Source organism: Passer montanus, unplaced genomic scaffold (assembly GCF_014805655.1).
Source record: "Passer montanus isolate IOZ18808 unplaced genomic scaffold, ASM1480565v1 scaffold18, whole genome shotgun sequence".
NCBI lineage: Eukaryota > Metazoa > Chordata > Aves > Passeriformes > Passeridae > Passer > Passer montanus.
Genome location: NW_024365381.1, coordinates 11,357,724 through 11,375,863, shown reverse-complemented (window position 1 = coordinate 11,375,863; position 18,140 = coordinate 11,357,724). Strand labels below are relative to the sequence as shown.

Here is an 18,140-nt window from a genome sequence, read left to right as displayed (position 1 = left end):
TATATTAAAAACTGGATAAAATTTGAAATGGAAAAAGGGAAGAGTAGTGAGTACAGTAAGTTGAAAGTGGTTTTGTCTTAATTTTTCTTGGTGAAAGTGTGACATGCACTGCCATTAGGTTCTCTGAATTGTGTAATTTAATTCTTTCTCTGATTCCAGAGCTCTATCAGCCGGCAACCTACCACATATCAGAAGATGGTTCATTTGAAATTGTGGATGAGAAGAATGCAGAGAAGGTAAAAAGTTTATAGAGAATGCAGTTAATACAGTAGGGAGAATTTGGGGCATTGCTAAGCCCTCAAACTCAGCATATTGATTGATATTCAGAAATCCTTCATTACTGGAAAGAGAATGCCCAGATATTTCACTTATTTTACTATTTGCAAAGGATACCCAGCTTCCAGAAAAATCTTTACTGCACACCTGAAACAATTAATACAATTGTTGCCTTGCACCAGACTTTAATAGATCCACTAAAGAAATTTTGCATGTGTTGACAAGAAGGGAATTGATTTAATTATGCCTGAAATAGACCCTTCTACATTCACTTACTTTTGGCCCTCTACTCATGTCCACAGTAGTATGACCCAGTGCAATAAAACATACCTGTCTGAATGAACAAGTTGTATTTTCTTAGTAGCAGCAATATTTATTTGATTAAAATGTATAGATCTGGAATCACTTTACAAGTCTCAGTAGAATCTCAATCCCTTGCCTTTTGCCTCTGCGAAGTGTGAGTAATGTTACAACAGAACTTGAATTGGGGCTTGTTCTCTGTTTCCAGACTGGTGCTCATGGAATCTCATTCCTGTAATGCAGCAAGGTTGGAATGCCGAGGTTTATAATTCTGTAGGGCTGAGAAAGAATTAATGCAGGCAAGAGGGACTTCCCAGAAAGGAGGGATGTTTCAGCTGCTGGGAGTAAAAATTACACCAGAGACCCTAAGAAGAAGAAAGGAATTTCTAAAAAGAGTGCTGCAGATAAAGTATTTAAGTACTGAATGTAGGAAGAACAAGCAACTGAAAGGGCTGGAGGTGTTTTGAAAGTATGCCATGAGACTGCAGTTTCATGGATGATATTTATTGCCTTTTCTCTGATTAGAAATGCATCACCGAAGGAGGCACATCTTTGCATCCTTGACCTATTCCCAATTGAATGTGGAAAGCTGTGTAGCTGTACATGTTTTGCTAGACCAAGTACATGTTGTGTAACCTAGTGAGTTTGATTATCAGTTGTTTTTCTGGAAGCTTGCTGGAATTTTTTGCCAGGGTCAGTACCATATACACACTCTTTTGCCTTTAGGTGCCCTGGATCCCTCTGGACCCCTTGAAACCAGATCTAGAACTGTATCCAGAGTATGCTCAGGCAAAACCTTTGCAGTGTACAGTGAAAGCTGGTGAGATGTTATATCTGCCTTCTCTCTGGTTCCATCATGTTCAGCAATCTCATGGCTGCATTGCAGGTAAAACAGACAGTATTTCCAGATACATTTTTGAACTGTGGTGGGTGTTCAGCTAGATATCCCACCAAAGCACAGTGGGAGCAAAAGTTCCTTTAAGGTTATCTGCCTCTCTGCAGGAGGGAATAACAATCTTGACAAGAAGCCATGGGGCTACCTCCTTGCAGCCTGTTTTAGTTATAATTCATAGCTTTGTTTTTACAAGATGGAAGATACTCTGTTTTCATAGGAGCTGAAACCTGCTTTGACCGAGTCTCTTACCTTGCTAATAAGGTTGTGTTTGTGTTACTGTTCCCCTGCACTTACCAAAAGTCTTGTCATCGCTTTCTTTGTAGGATTTATCATCATCTCTCTCTTTCTTTTTTTTCTTCTCTCCTCAAGTGAATTCCAGAATTTCCATCAGTGCTCATTTGGTACATATGGAGGGGTGGGGATGGTGCAAGGCATTATTGTTATGTTGTGCAAGTTTTGCAAGGTTTGAGGAAGAGACTTTTGCTGGAATTTTTGCTTGTCCTTTGTCTGGAATAATCATGATAATGCTGTTCAAGAAAAAAGTATTTTGAGCAGCATAACATTAGTATTTGTATAACACTGCAAATATTTGCAAGCCCTTTTTTCAGTTCTTGTGATTCTGTGATAAAAAGATGATTTAGTAGTAAAGCAGTAATTGTTTTTTCCAGTGCTGCTGTATCAGACCTTAAAGATTTTTTTGAAAAAGTAGAGTTGTTTCCAGCTGCAAGCCCCTGGCTACTTTTTTTTCTCTGTTTAGCAGAAATATCAAAGAGTTTGAGTTTATTTGTCCTTTAGTCTGTTAACTGCAGTACAGTCTGTATACACTTGAAAAATCAATATTCTCTGTGTCTGGTCCAGTGAATATCTGAGGCTAGAGCATATCCTCCTCCAAGAAGCATTGGTATAATATTACCATGTGTGGCTTAATTTTCCTAGGAGACATACCCCAAAATTAGCAAGGGAAGCAGAATTAAAGCACTGTCTGATTGATAACCACTGTGAAGTAGTGATGAATTTGCCATCCTTTGCTACACAGGAAGAAAGGTTCCCATCCAGATATTAAACTTTGCAGTTTGGTGTTTTTTGTCTAAATAGAAACATACTGTTCCTAAGCTACTGTTTTGCCATCTTCTGTTCCAATGAATCTCCAGTACAGAGTCTGAAGTTGGTTTGGGTTAAGACACAGTTGCATTGGCAACACTTTTGAAGAAGTCCATTGTTATTTTTAGCTGTAGTCAGAGATTTGCTCATTTCAAAGTTTAGTCAGTAATAAGGAAAGTCTGTACTAACTGAACTGTGTAAAGCAGTCTATGAACACATTCGTAAATCATTGCATTCTAGCCTTAAAATGTTTTTCCCTTTTCTTGTCTCCTCAGTGAATTATTGGTATGACATGGAATATGACATTAAGTACAGCTATTATCAACTACTAGATTGTCTCACAAAAGCTGTGAAAATGCTATAGCAAAGGTGGGAGACTCGAGCCTGTGATGAGCCTGTGATGTCTGTTTCTGATGTGATGCAATCATCAGCATCTGTGACTGGAGTATAAACGTGATTCCCCAAAAAGGATCTGAACATTAAATTATGGTCAACAATGCCTGCTGAACACATCATGGCTATTTTTCTTGATTTCAGAGTCCAGAGCAATTGGTCAGATTTTTTGGCCTATAAGTAGAACTTTGATTTTTAGGCCTTTGCATGTTGCCTTGGTGATGGTGAGAAAAATAGAATGTGAATGGAGACAATCCAGGTTTTGAAAATCCCAAACCAGAAGCCCTGACTGTTCAGATCTACAGATGGTTTTCATTACAACCCAAGTGGACAAGGAAGGATCTGCTCTATGCATCAGGCTGCAACAGTCCAATGTATGCATTCTGCTTAAGGCAAAAAAATGTCCTGTTGTAATTCTTTAAGTTCAGTGGCTGTGATGTTTTGATGGTGAGAAGCTACAATTTCTGCAATAAATAGGTCAGTTTAAAGCTTATTTCTGTACTAATTTACTTTTTTTTACAAAGTAAACAATGGCTGAAGGACATCTAGGGGGACATGCAAAAGTCAATGTTGGCTATTTTCCAATAAAAAGCTACACATTGTTAGTGCTGTTTTTTATTTATTTTCACTGTTGTATTTAAACATAACTGCATTCTCTTACATCCCGAGGGATGATTTTAAGAGTTGCTCTGCCAGAGCTGCAGTCAATGTGCATATCATCTCTGGTCTCATGGCATGAGGTGTGATTCTGCAGCTTGCAAGCTCACTGATTGTTTCATTCCTTTGCCATTAATTGCTGCTTAGTGCATAGTCAGGCAAGTTGTTATGGTTCAAACAGCCATAATTCCCATTTGTATTTCCACAGAATAGGATGGGACTACTCATGAGTCTGAGACCCCCAGAGTTGGACAGGAAGGCTTTTAAATATGCGGACATTGCAAAAATGTAGCATGGTTGTTTATGAAAACCAAAAGCTGGTGTTTATTGTCAAATCTTCAAACAGTTTCTTAGAAACATTATCAATATGGGGAAATTAATTTTTGGGAAGGGAAAAAAAGAGTAATTGTTTGACTTTGTTTCTTTTGCTTTTTAAAAGTTATAGCATAAAGTTTCATTTTAACTTGTGGTGCTTGTCCAAAAATTGCAGATAGCTAACGGGGGATCTAGAGCAGGTTTTGTTTTGTGGCAAGATTAATATGTCATGCAGCTTAGGCTTTGCAGCTTGTCTGTGTTTACTGTGCCCTGGCAAAGGCTCCTAAGCCTTCTAAATCTGGGATTTCCTGCAGCTTTGGGGCGCGGCAATTGGGATACCTCTTTTTGCTGCTTTGAGTTTTTTTTTTTAATTTAGTGTCTCTCTATAATCAAAAGGCAGCTTTGGGGCGCGGCAATTGGGATACCTCTTTTTGCTGCTTTGAGGTTTTTTTAATTTAGTGTCTCTTTATAATCAAAAGTAAAAGCACTCGCCAGGAACAAGTGGCAGCTTGTGGCCGTGCGAGTGGCCGGTGTCCCCGCGCCGCCCGAGCGGGGGAGTGCGGAGGGAGGCGTGCTCTGAACTACGGCTCCCAGCAGCCCGTGCCGGCCGCCTGAAGGAAGTGCTCACGGTGATTCCTCCTGGACTTTGAGCACAGTTTAATCCCGAGAAGGGACAGGTTGCCGAGGCTCGTGTCTCACGCAGTTCAGGCGGCCGGTGCCTCGCCCCAGGAAGGGGCGCAGCTCTCCGCGCAGCCGAGCCGGGATGGCGGCGCAGGTGTCCGTCCTGCCGTCCCCCCGGTGCCTGTTCGATGAGCCCGTGCAGATCCGTGTGGCCGGTCTGCGGCCGCAGCAGCCCGTCATCGTCCGAGCCAGCCTGGTGGACGAGAGCGGGGAGCTTTTCCAATCCCACGCTCTCTACAGGGCTGAGAGCAGCGGGGAGCTGGACCTCAGCCGCTCCCCAGCGCTGGGGGGCAGCTACTTGGGAGTGGAGCCCATGGGGCTGCTCTGGGCTCTGCGGTCCAAAACGCCCTATAAGCGGCTGGCCAAGAGGAACGTCCTGACCCCTTTCTGTGTGGACTTCGAAGTGTATGAGGGCCGTGGGGACACGAGCCGCTTGCTGGGAAAATGCACCAATGAACGATGGTTTTTAGGAGAGGGGGTGAAGAGGATTTCGGTCAGAGAAGGTCGTCTCAGAGCAACCCTCTTCCTCCCTCCTGGTGAGTTTAATTCCATTCTGGTTTTCCAGGTACGTCTGACACCGTGTGTTATTCCCCGTGGTCCCTGAATGCACTCAGCAACCCTGAGCAAAGCCTCAGCCTGTGCCTGGTGCAGGTACCTTGATCGTCACAGCAGAGCAAAGAGGAGCAGGTCTGCCCAAGCAGGGCAGGGGTATGGTGGTGCAGAGAGAGCAGCAGTGGAAACACAAGGTGTCTCCTGCTTGATCTAGTTGAGTGTCTGACCTCTTCTGCAGTGAGAGCTTTGCCAAACAGTGTGTTTATTTCTTAGCTTTTCTGTTTAGCTGACAGGACAAAGAGGTCCCCGGTCCTTGGCAGAGCTGTGATGCATGACAGCTCTGGCTGTGGAGTGAAGAATGACAAGGCATGGTGAGACCACTGGACTCAGGCTACAGCTGGCCTAGGCTGAAGAACCATGCCCTCAGCAGCTTCTACAGATCTTCCTGCAGGTTCTGGACCTTTCTCTCTGTGTCCCTCTTTAGCTAAGGAAAAGCCAAAGAAAGAAGTCTCTTCCTGACTGGTCAGCTGGACTGCATGGGATACTTAGGGAGAGGGGGGTGGGAGACAAACGGGAAAAGCAAGGTCTTTAATTAAACAGGTGCCATATTTTACAACTCTGTACACAGACAGTGCTGAGAATGGATCCTGTGCAAAGCTGCTTTAAGCCTGAATTGTTTCTGTTCCTTGAACGACACTTAAACATGGCTGTCTTGCTCTGTAATTAACAAACAGTCCCTTGCAGCTGCAGCAACACCACATCTTGTAAGGGAAATCTGGCTGTGAGAATGGGCAGACCAGCATCAGGAAAGGAAGGTCCTATTGCTGCAGGAGAACTGAGGAGCTCAGGGGTAGTTACTCAGATCTTACTGAAGCCTGCATTGGCACAGTCAATTCTGGCATTTGTGAGTATTTCATAACCCAAGTATTTCATAAACCAACTGTTCCCTCCATGGCATGCCTGCTAGCATAGTGCCTAAGGAAGAGCCACTCCTGCAGTAATACTGTTTCTTCATTGATCCTCAATGGCCTGAGGACTTGTAGGCCAATGCCATTTGAAATTCAGGATGAGAGAAGGATATCCAGCGTGTGAACTTCCTGTAATGAGTTCTTAAGAGACAAAAGAAATGTGCAACTTCATGTCCTTACAGTTATTTTGTGTGTTCCGGAGAATGATACCCACCATGGAAAGCTTCACAGGATGATTTTCTTCTGATATCTACTGTCCTGATGTGTGCTGAGGAGGCACCACAAAAGGATACCCAGGGGAACTTTTCTTTTGGTTATGTATACACCCTCCTTTCATTGCAGGACCTGGCCCATTCCCTGGACTTATTGATTTGTATGGATCTGGAGGAGGTCTTATTGAATACAGAGCAAGTCTCCTGGCTAGCAGAGGCTTTGTGACTCTGGCTCTTGCTTACATGTCCTTTGAAGATATCCCTGCTATGCCAGAGTTCCTTGAACTGAGCTATTTTGAGGAGGCTGTGAGCTTTTTGCGTAAGCAGCAGCAGGTAAGACACGAATTATGGTGCTCTTCCTGACACTATTTTCCAGTTTGCTAATTGGTTCCTAAACTAGAAGTATTAAATTGCTTAAGCAGGAAACAGTAATTTTGTAGTAGTTTTGCATCTTTTAAGGTTTTAGAAGGGGAAAATATCCATTGGATTTTTTACTGTTTCTGAGATACTTACAGGCTTTTGATTCTGAGTAAGTTTTGCAGGAGAGCAATAAAACACTCTAACAACAGAATCCTTTACAGTTGTAGCACTGGAGGTGTGACATATCTTAAGAAGCTGAGGCTGTATTTGAACAAGTGTGTGGGTCAAGAAAGACACTTTATGGCAATGTATCATCATAGTTAACCCAAAAGTGACTGAGAGAAATCAAGTAGCATTTAAATTTTTAATGCAATGCTACTGAATGTGTATTTGTTTTTAAAAGTTATTTACTTTCTATCACATGGACACCAGGATTGTAGGCAGTGTGAGAGCAGAACTCAGCCTTGCTTCTTTGTCTTGTTCCTCAGAGAGCTCTGAAACATCTAGAATTCACTGTGAATGGCCTTCATTAGAAATAAGTTGATTTAAACAGCTATTGGGCTCACTTAGCCGCAAGTATAATGAACATTATGTCTTCCAAGACAAAACCGAAAATAACAGGTCAGCTGTAGGAGAGAAGAAACTACAATGAAGACATTCAATGCAAGTAAACCCAGGGAAAAGTGGCTTGGAGAGAGGAGCAGTAAAAGACTGTACTGAGAGCAGGCTGAGCTGGGATGTGGAGGGAACAGGGATGCTTTGTCTCTACAGGTTGCCAGGAGGCAAATGTGTTACAGGAGGAGAAATGTTGAGGAGCTGTAGAATTCACAGTCACTCTTTTGGAGGCTCAGCAGGGGGATAGATGAAGGAGTAATATAACCTAAACAGAGAGGGAAGGGGAAAAATATGAGTGGTCCTAGTTGGATGAGTGAGAAAGCAGAACTGGAGAGGTTATGTCAGCTCAGGAAATAAAGAGTAGTTAATATTACTGTTTTCATAATTCTGTTTCAGGTGAAAGATACTGGCATTGGTGTTTTGGGCTTGTCTAAAGGAGGTGATCTAGCCCTTTCCATGGCCACATTTCTACCTGGCATCAAGGCAGCTGTCAGCATATCTGGAAGTAGTTTTAATTCCTTTGTTCCCCTGAAGGGGGATGGCTTCACTATTCCTGTCCACCCATATGACTTGGGGAGGATGAAGATCAGTGATGAGTCTGGCATAGTAGATTTTTCAGATGTCTTAGATGATCACATGGACCCAGCAACTTGGGATTGTCGCATTCCTGTGGAGAGGTCCTTAGCCAAGTTCCTCTTCCTGTCTGGACTGGATGACATGAACTGGAAAAGTGCCCTCTATTGCCGGGATGCTGTTCAGCGCCTGCAGCGGCACGGCCGGGAAGTGGAGTTTTACTCCTACTCTGGAGCAGGGCACCTCTTGGAGCCACCATACTTGCCTCTGTGCAAAGTTTCAATCCACAGGGTGCTTGGGATGTTGATGCATTGGGGAGGACAGTGGAAAGAGCATGCTAAAGCCCAAGAAGATGCGTGGCACAGGATACAGGCCTTTTTCTGGCAACATTTGATGGACTCCGATAGCCCTAAGAGCAAGCTGTAGTGGAAGCTGTCATAGATGCTGGCCAGGGATGGTATTTCAGCATTCACTGGATCTTGGAAACTCACCAGAAGTTTCCTGGACTGCTTTCCTCTAAACTCCACTGTTGCATAGTTGTTTATTTCCATTCCCCATATAATTTCCCATTTTTTAGTTGAATTTCAGTTGACTTCTGACCCCAGTTTCACAGTAGATTGGCATCTGTGCTGTAGTCTAAAAACAACCAAGCATCCCATCATCTAAATCACATTTGTGCTGGGCTATCTTTGCCCTCAATCTGTAGCCATCTCCTTTCATAAGAGGACATACTCTCAAAGAAGGAGTTGTCCATTCAATAGTTTGGTCTTGCACCTTTAACTAACCTAGATATAAACAGCAGTTTTGTTGGACAACACATTAGTACACTCATCTTTACTCCTGGTATATTGTTTTCTCCCATTTTGTAGTAAAAAGGTTGTAGTAGTTCTGATCTCAGCTAAGGGAAGAGGCACTCTTCTGGCTTAATCTGAAGTGCAGTGATAACATTTTTTTTTCCTGGTACCTCAAAACCCAGAAGTGAATCTTACCCATATTACCCTGGTTATATCTCCTGCTGAGTCCATATAAGTTCCATACTAGGGTAAAGTTTTTGTTGCACTACTCGGGGAGTGCAATGTGCAGTGTATCTGTGTGTGCACAGTTTGCTTGAGATTATCTGAATGAAGCCTTCAGCCATCTGTGCACCTGCCAATACATTAAGGAACAATCCTGGTGTAGCCACAAGCTGTTACTTCACTGGATTGAAGAGGTCATGAGCAGAAGTCCTCACCTGCTGTTGGGAAGAGAAGTGATGGGGTCTGTGGCTTTGCACAGTGTTCAACATGGGGGTGACACAGATGTGCCAAGTACTTGGTTCCATATGGTGAAAGTTAGTTTGTCTCCACTTTGGGGGGAGCAGTAAAGCCAATGCTGCTGAGTTCCCAGGAGCCCAGTGAGATGGGCTGCCTCAGTGGTCCTGCCACTATAGCAGACATCTGTGGGCACAGTGACAGCTAAGAAATGCCTCTCTTCCAGAGAGGACTGACCTCACCTTCTGCAAAGAATGTGCATTTTCTTACCCTTTACCGGTGTCCAAACCTGCCAAGGGGACTGTAATCACTTTGTGCTTTTGTGGGATAGTGGCAAACAGTAGCTACATACCAAATAGCATCAGTGGAGCAGGTTCTCCCTCCTGGAGCAGTCAAGACTCACACCCTGACAACAGAAGCAAGCGGGAGCTGGAAGTCTCTGCATTGCATTGAGGTAGAAGAATCTTGCCTTTGACAGTGTAGTCCCTGGTTTCATGTTCCTGCTGAGACAAAAGCCCTGTAGGAGCCTGGATCCTGCTGAGGGCGGAACCATGCCCTTAGTTTTCTTGCTTCAGGGGGGCAGTGATCACTCAAAATAAGCACATTGGGCCTCAGAGGGGTGGGGACTCTCTCATACAATATTTTCAGCACAGACACTCCCTTCAGGTCCTTCTGGTTTTCCTGAACCCCCTGTTCCTCAGACTGGTGGATGGGTACCACATAGCTGAAGGTGTGAGTAGTTAAGAGTGGGGACATTTCTCTCCTGCTCACCCATACTGGTCATCCATCAAGTTTTATGCTGTTGCCTCTAACTTGATTTCTGTTTGTCCCTTGTGTGCCCACGTCTGCATGGACCGTGGTTATTCCAGATGTTTAGCAAGTGGGTGGGACCTGGCACCAGAGTAACATATAACAACAAGGAAAGTCAAACACATTTAAGCAGTTCCATCTGAGTAAGGGACATTTTCTTTTCCCTAATTTTTCTGTTTTATTGACGCATTCAAAAAATCCTGGGCTGCTGATCCACATTTTCCTCACACTCAGGGTCTTAGACTGCGAGTTTCTCTGTGGTATGAGTAATTCTGTTATTTTATTTTTACTGAACACAGTGGGGTTTATACAAAACAGTGTGTTGGTTTCCAGCCTGTGGGATAACTCACATCTATTTTAATCCCTTCTGAGGGGAAACCAAGCTTTCCCAGTCTTCAGTGGGCAGATCTATATTTGAATTACAAAATTGTGACCTTCCAGGAAAATGCATTATGTATAGGAAACTACCATTACAAATAAAAATGCTTTCCATCAGTAAATCAACAGTGTGGTTAGTGACACTTTCATCCAGTTATGTTGTCACGTTTGGCAGTCAGGTTCATGGAAAACAGTGTTGAAAATAGAGGGTGAAGGGAGCTGACTGGTGACTCCATTGATGACAACAGCACATAGGACCTTTTTCTTTTGTTGCTCTGGAATGACAGCTTTGCTACCCACTTAAAAGGCCTTTATTTATCACTTGGATGGCATCTGACAAGAAAGACTGAAAAAGCTGATATAGCTGAGCATCTCTGTGCCATGTACAGGAGAACATTCAAGGCAACTCAGTCACACTGTGAATACTTTTAAAATTAAACTCAAATTTGAAGCTTATCTTCAGGAAACTGGAAACTGATGTCAGACTAACACAAAATAGCTGCAAATGGCTTAGCTTCAGTAAAACACTTCTGCCTGTTCTTAAGCATGTTCTTCAGCATTTTGCTGAAGGCTTTGACTACTTAACATTTCTTCTGCTGAAAAAATGATTTAGACCAGTAGGGCTAAGATCACAGGTTTCTTTCAAGACAATATTCTACTAATTGCAGGCTCTCGAGTCAGAGTGCTCTATATAGTCTCTCCAGGCCTGCTGAATACAGATAACATTATTCAAGAACAATGTGAAAGTTATTATTTAATTAAAGATAATAGACCTTTAGCTGCAAGAGATCCTCTGCCAAGCACAACTGATAAATCTAATAGAAATTAGATGGGAAAGTCTGTTTTTGTAATCTGCTTAATTGAAAAGTGCTTCAGATAAAACAGAGTATCAAAGGACTAGCTTGAACTGAAAAATCTCATCTTTATTCTTATATCCACTGTTCAACTCTGTACTACATTTCTATTTTGAGAACGAGAAAAGCTTGTGACAAACCTCTTAAGAACTGAGAATAACCCCTCATGTAAGCTGCTATGAACAAGTTTGCTATAAGGGAACAGTATGTCTTGCAATGCTTTTTTAGGGCAGGATGATTTCCCTGGGTACCATGGAATCAGGCAACAATGGAGAGTGCTGATTTGCCCAATACATTCTTAAAATTTTCCATCTTTGCATTGAAAACTGACCCTGAAGCATTTTGATACACATACAGTATAACTCGAAGGAAACTGCAGAATGAAAGTAGTCAAAAGGCCTTTATTAGCAAAAAAGTGAACCACAGGTGCAGAGGAGATGAAACACCTTTGAGAAAGTGGCTGTCTCTGCAGAAGTAGTGGGTATTTGAGGCTTCAGTGGAATTGTAATAAGGATTATGCTGAGCAAAGGGATTTCAATGCAAATGTGCTTCTCTAAGCCTAGGAGCTTCTTCAGGTGAAGCAGTGACTCTGGGTGGCTTCTGCAAGTGAGGTTGTTTCATGGCCACAGAAGAGGAATGAAGTGAAAGAATGAGAATATATGTTGTGTAGTGTAATTTAGGAGTCACTTTTCTCCACTTCTGGTTTCTCTTTTCTGTATGTTTTTTAAAGTCTAAAGATTTAGTTGGTTTTCTTTTTTTTTTTTAATTCAAAGCTTAGTCAATACTTTAATACATTACCACATCATTTGTTATCAAGCTGTGGGATAAGACCAGTGTTTAATGACAATATAAAAATAGTAAAATTTTTTCTATATTAGTACTTTGCTTAAAAAATTATAATTCTACCATTTCATTTAAAAAATCACTATTCTGCACTTTTTAGTGCTATGTACATTGTTCTGAAATGGAATCTGATCCAAATGTAGTATTAAGCACAAAGAAAGTGACGCTTTGATTAAGTTTGGGGAGAAGAAAGATTAATATTTCCAATGAACTAGTGCTCTCGCAGCATTTACTGCAAAATATCCCTGCTATTTTTCATTGTCAAGGACAAAAATTAGAAATGCTGAGTCTTAAAAAATTGTCTGTGTAAAATTTGCATAAAACCTAAAAATGTCTGTACTCTGACTCTGGATAGCACTTAGAGAAAAATAATTAAATTAGTTATCTTCTATTTATTTAAGATTGTATCTTTTCAATTACTTAAGCTGATGAACTTTCAACATTTTATGTTTAGACTAGGAATTTATGTTTACATTAAAATCACTTCAGTGAAAGGTGTGGTTTTATGTTTTTTTAAACTCTTTTAAGAGTGCTTAAAAACTTGCTGCACAGAGGGACAGTCATGCCCTTTTCCTGGTTAGTGATCTAAGAGGTAATCCTGTGGAAAACAGAACAAAAAGAAGATTAAAATGTTTTGGTGGATCAAAGAAGGAAACAGCAGGAGCATGTATGGGGTTATCAGGAGAAGCAAGGGTGAGCCATACCGTGCCAAGAGAAGTAAGAAACTAGTACAGTTTTTGGTTATGTCTGTGCAGCTGATTGTAAATTGTGAATCCATTTCTGTATCCAGTGAAGTGAGGGCTTGGTGGCTCATTGTGTGCTGCCCCTCTTTACAGTGGATCTGGTTCTGAAGGAGTGAGGTATTTGACAGTAGAGAGAAAACTGTGAAATATGGGTGTCAGATAAGAGATGAGCTGGATAGATGGTTCAAAGGAAATGTCCTGGATAGGAACAGAGCATGTGCATATCTCTGCTTTCATCTAGAAGAGGAAGTTCAAATACCCTGCTATCATTTTAATATGCTATGAATTCAGCAAGGTAGTTTTGAATCAATAATCCTGTGCCATCTACATGAGTCTGTCCCTGGACAGCGTCACTCTGACATCCTCAAACATCCAGCACTAAATCAAAACGGATTATTTTTGGCTGCACAGTGCTCTGACTCCAGCCATTCTCCCATCTCTGGGTTATTTCAGATCAGAGATATGTCATCTTGACACGGAAAAACTGCTTTGATACCTAACAACATCAGTGCTGTTGTAGGGGAAGAAAAGGTCAGTGGTCTGTACTTTTTGGCAGAAATATCTTTGAATCACTAAACAGCTCAGCACTTAGTGCTTCCATGGCAGTCTGTATACCATTCCCTGTAAAGCTGAGACCTCCTAGGCTCCATTTAGATCGGCACTGTGCAGGGGCCATTCTGCTCATTCAAGCCCTCTGGGGAATCTTGTTCTTTCCATGGCTGTCTTCCCTCACCTGAGGATATAATGTCTGCTTTCTTTTTTTGCTCTATCTTTAACAGTTTTGCTTCTGTCCCACTGACCATGAATCAGGCCATTGCAATCCCAGGGCACCCAAAATCAAAATTGTAACCCAGCTAGACAAATCAAAAATTAACCTAAATAGAGGTGTAAATTGTGCATACAAAGAAAAGCCCGATAAAGTGTGCATTCCAGGAGTATAAATTCTTAAATTTCTCCCCCTCATAAAGGGAAGTATGTGAGTGTGTGGGCATATATAAATGTCTTTTGCAAAGGTGAGGAATGAAGTGAAAAACAAAGGAAAACCAAAAGATTATGGGTCACTTCCAAGTAGAGATATTATATGATTTAAAAAATCCATTTTGTAATAACTTGGGTTTTGTTTTTTTATTTTTTTCCCCTGTAGAATGTAGGTTCTCCAGCAGAAATCTCCTTCTGGTAGAAGACAGACATGTACAAGTGAAAGAACCATGGCTCAGATGGTTTCACTATGCCAGAGGTGAGCATACAGTGAACTCTGCCTGCTCTGGGATTCCAGGGCTCTGCACAGTGCCCATTACTCAGCCACAGGGTGAATCCTAACACAGGATCTACTTACATACAAGTCACTGAAACCTCTGTTTTGTTTGCTTTCTCAACTAAGAGGTTTTGCAATCAGTCATTATTAGTACACTTATTGTCTTGGGACATTGAGAATGAATGCTTTTATGGAGAGGTAATAAATGCTTTCCATTACTGAAGCTCTAGTGACAGGTTATAGAAATTTTCTCAAGTTCCCTCACTTTGAGGTCAATGTAGAAACCAAGGAACAAATTTTATTTATTTTATCTCTTGCTGATTCCATTCAGATTTTCCAGTCACTCATCAGACTTGAAAACAATGTAGTTTTTTGTTCTCTAGTTGCTAGAGAGTCCTGAGGTAAGAAAGGTATTAAAAAAAGTTTTTCTCCCACTGGGGAGAAGATTAGTGTTTAGTTGCATAACTCTATTTTATCCTCTTAAGGACTGGTGATAAAAGTCTCCTTGAAATAGCCATTAACCTAAAAGCTGGAGTTCTCCATGGGTTTAGAAGGCTGAAATTCATGCCTTGGCTTTGCCTGAGAAGGTTCTCCCATTTCCCAGATTTGTGTTCTGGTCAGCAGATTGTTGTTTATTGGTACATTAGTGCTTATGACGGGTTCAGGAAAAAGGCTTACATTTTATTCCACACAAGACCAATAGATTTTGAAATCTTGTTGCTTTCATGAGATGAGAGCTTTATTTTACCAAGAGTTACCTTTCACATAATATAAAGCAAAGTTAGTAATTTGGTAATTAACTTCCTTAGGATATATGGCTTAAGCTGTGCCTTGTCTGTGTCTCCCTTGATTCATCTGGAATACTGTGCCCAAAAGAGGAGGGAGGAAGACCAGATATAAACATAACCTTTCTCTCTTTTTTCCCCTGTTGTCTCTGGCTACTAAGGTGTATTTTGTATAGCCTAAAAAATACTGTCCACTAGCAAAAGAACTGCTTGGAAAAAGCCAAACACATTCATCTCCTTACATAGCCTGAGAGAATGCTGGTGCCTAATAGTTACCATGCAGTGGAAGTTCAGTCATACTCAGACCAGCGCTGTCTTCTCTCTCTGCTTCATTTGCTGCTTGTTCCATTTGCTTTCTGGTATTTTTATAATTTCTGTATGCCTTATTATCCTTATAACAGACACCACACAGGATGGGCTGTGATGATGGGCTAAGGTAATACCACTCTACCTTTCAAATCACACATTTAAAAAAGATAGCTTGAACTTTTTAGAACATTTGGCTTTTTAAGTAGTTTGCTCCCAGTGCTTTGCATGTGCAGGTTCTCCCTTCAGCTGGGTTGAGAGGAGAGTAGAAGTTTTAAGACTGTTGTTATCCTTCTTCCTTCCTCTCAGTTCTCCACATAAGGCTCTTTGGCTTTCCAGTGCTTTTGCTTTGCTTTTCTTCTCCCTGCAGAAGAACATAATTTTGCACTGCCAATGAACATCAGTCCAGATCTCAAAGGAATGCAATTTTCTGGACTCTGGGGGGATTCCAGAGGTTAGTCTCATAAACCCTGTGTACACTCTGCAGCTCTTCCAGCTCTTAGCCAGGTTTGGCAATAGGGTCATTTCATGTAGCACTCATGTAGTAAAACATGTTTCTTTTGTGACCTCTGAGCAGGCTGTTCAGTGTACTTGTGGTTGTTACTTGAGCAGTGCCTGTGCATGTCTCAGCTGCTTTGCTGCAATTCTGTCTGTAGAACAGTGCAGAATTCTCCTCACGGGGTGGTGTTCCTAGAGGACAGAGCCTCCTGCTACACCTGAAAAACAGAGAGTGATTTTTCTGAGTGTCACCACATGTACAGATCCCAGAGTCAAGGAGATTCTAGATAGAATGTTACTTAGTGTGTGAAATGCAGTTCTAGGAGCAGATCAGTATTTGTGGGTGATAAGGATTCTCAGGTTTCTCCTTCCTGTGGTTCTCAGTTCTCCAGTGTGAGATTCCATGTGGAGACAGTCAGGAATACTTTTATCTTTGCATGATTTTTCTTCTAGGGTTTTACGTTTCCACTGAAGAGGTGTAAAAACTGAAAGCATATTTAAGGATGTTTTCAGTATTTTTTTGCCCCTGAAAGTGGTAGTATGTGGCTGTGTGCCTCCAAACAGACTTCTCTGCTGAAAACAGAAGGAAAAAAAAAAGCTCTGTTTCCTGAAAAGCCAATAATCATCTAAAAAATGTTTCTCTGAAGTAGGGGATACTTTGATGAGCTTAGATGTCATGATGCTGTTTGCTTGGCTGGCAATTCTGCAGCACTCTCAGCTCTGTATTCTGCCAGTATCATAGAAACAGCAGGCACAGCAGGTGCCTACTTCCACTTTCAGGCAAGAGCCACAAACCAAATCAAAATTCTCTTCTGCAGTTGTCCGCAGGCTACAAGCAGTCTGGGCTTCTGTAGGTTATCGCTTCCTAATATTTTGTTTTATTCTCCACCTATTTTAGTTTGTTTTCCTCCATTAGGTTTTCTGAATTCTGCTTTTCTTTCTTCCCTCTTGTCTCTCTTTAGAAGAATTCCAGCCTTATGTTGAGTTCTTATTCTCAACAAACTTTGCAAAATGAGTTCTGTATCTCTTGTAATACAGGTGATGAGGTATGTTGAGAGGAAATTAATTAATTACCAGATCTCAAGCTTTTGTCTGATTAGTAGCCTTTCAAACTGCAACATGCTTTACTTAGCACTGATATGGATTTAAGTCCTCTGTTAATCCACTGACTATTTGGACTGCTGCTGCAACCTGAATCCATTCTGGGAGCAGACTGTATCAGAAGAGGAAGAGCCTGATATATTACTGCAACAGAGAGGAGATTATATATAAGAAAGATTTAAAGATTGTATTTGCTTCAGGGCAGAAGGGTTTGCTCAATGCTTCTGGTAACTCTTAAGCCCTCATTGTGAAATGAGGAAGAAATGGCAGACTCTTGTTGCAGAGGTGGATTCCATCTAAAAATAAAATATCTCGTATGTCTGGAATTGGGCTTTAAGAACAGGGAGATGCAAATGCTGATAAGACAAGGATTTCCATAGGGAAACATTACTTCTTTCATTAATACATGGCTGTACATTTTTGTATGTGGATTAAGTTTGCAAGAGAAAAAGGGTATATCCTTGCCAGCTACAGATTTCCAATATATCCTTGACTTCCTTCCATAGTACTAAAAACACCAGCAATCTCTGAACATAGTCTGGATTCATAAAGGTTTTCTGACAACAGAAAACCTTCTGCTGTCTTTAGCAGGTCTTCTACCCCTGTCAGAGGAAAGGAAGAGTCTCTTTAGCAATATCTGTCTGCTCTAAAGACTTCTTGTTTTAGCTCACTAGGTGGAGTCCTGAACCTTGTCTCCAAGATTTTTGACCATGAGATTACTATGAGAAAAAAATGACACATATCCTGAAGGACCTGAGATTGTCATCAGTGAGATTTTACACATCTGTGAATATTAGATTGGTGCCAAAGTGATCAAAGAAATGGATGCTGGGTGAGTATAGAGATTAATTTTTCCTCTTTCCATATTCTAGGTATGTATGGGTAAGCATAACATTCAGTGGCTAGTTGGGAGCTCTTATTCTGCTATGCCATATCCTGAAGAAAATACAGTATATCCTGGAAACTCTGATCAGAAACTGAGTGCAGGATGCTTTGGTTTCCTTTGGCAAGCAAGGATTTGAAAGGAAATATGATTTGGATGTGTAATGGTGGTTGAGGCTTTGGTAGAGAGGAAAGACTGATGGTTTGTCTCCAGTTGAGGGAACTTTTAGCTGTGCAGGCTGTCTGTGGGCTCTCCCAAACAATGTGTCTGAGCTCAGAGCAGCTGCCTTGTTGGCTCAGGGCCCTCAAACCTGCTTGTTCCTGGTATGTGCCTGCTCCTGCCTTGCCATGCATTTCGTATTGCCAGCACTTCAAGGCTTGATTCTGTGTCTTCAGTGCAAAAGTGCTGTGGGAGTACACACTGCTGGAAGTGCATGTGTTTGGGGTATAAGGAAAGAACAGGGCATTACTAGGAGGGGGGATCCCAGCTTGCTTTTCAGTGTGATTGCAGCCACACTAACCTTTTTCCAGGTATTT

The 18,140-nt window shown here is 41.7% G+C and overlaps 3 protein-coding genes across 5 annotated transcripts in view; all 3 read left to right on the top strand.

Moving 5' to 3' along the window:
* MAPKBP1 (mitogen-activated protein kinase binding protein 1) overlaps nt 1-3,458 on the top strand; it is a 109,145-nt gene extending 105,687 nt beyond the window's left edge. The window contains exons 34-36 of the mRNA XM_039704847.1: nt 160-236; nt 1,303-1,462; nt 2,848-3,458. Of these exons, the coding sequence (XP_039560781.1) occupies nt 160-236; nt 1,303-1,462; nt 2,848-2,936 (326 nt within the window). The 3' untranslated portion in view covers nt 2,937-3,458. The remainder of the gene's footprint in view (nt 1-159; nt 237-1,302; nt 1,463-2,847) is intronic.
* A 1,157-nt stretch (nt 3,459-4,615) lies between these two features.
* LOC120500253 (acyl-coenzyme A thioesterase 1-like) lies at nt 4,616-13,110 on the top strand. Its single transcript, XM_039704852.1, has 3 exons — nt 4,616-5,154; nt 6,481-6,683; nt 7,722-13,110. Exons 1-3 carry the CDS (start codon nt 4,701-4,703, stop codon nt 8,322-8,324), a joined length of 1,260 nt encoding a protein of 419 aa, XP_039560786.1. The 5' UTR covers nt 4,616-4,700; the 3' UTR covers nt 8,325-13,110.
* Nucleotides 9,466-18,140, top strand: part of LOC120500252 (cytosolic phospholipase A2 beta-like) — a 53,325-nt gene continuing 44,650 nt past the window's right edge. For 2 of the 3 annotated variants that reach the window (XM_039704851.1, XM_039704850.1), the window contains exons 1-3: nt 9,560-9,602; nt 13,921-14,013; nt 17,388-17,553. Coding sequence is in view for 2 of the 3 variants with exons in the window: in XM_039704850.1 (XP_039560784.1) it covers nt 17,543-17,553 (11 nt within the window). In the remaining variant the exon portion in view is untranslated. Of the gene's footprint in view, nt 9,603-13,920; nt 14,014-17,387; nt 17,554-18,140 lie in introns of all 3 variants that reach the window. The other variant, XM_039704849.1, reaches the window with a different exon arrangement.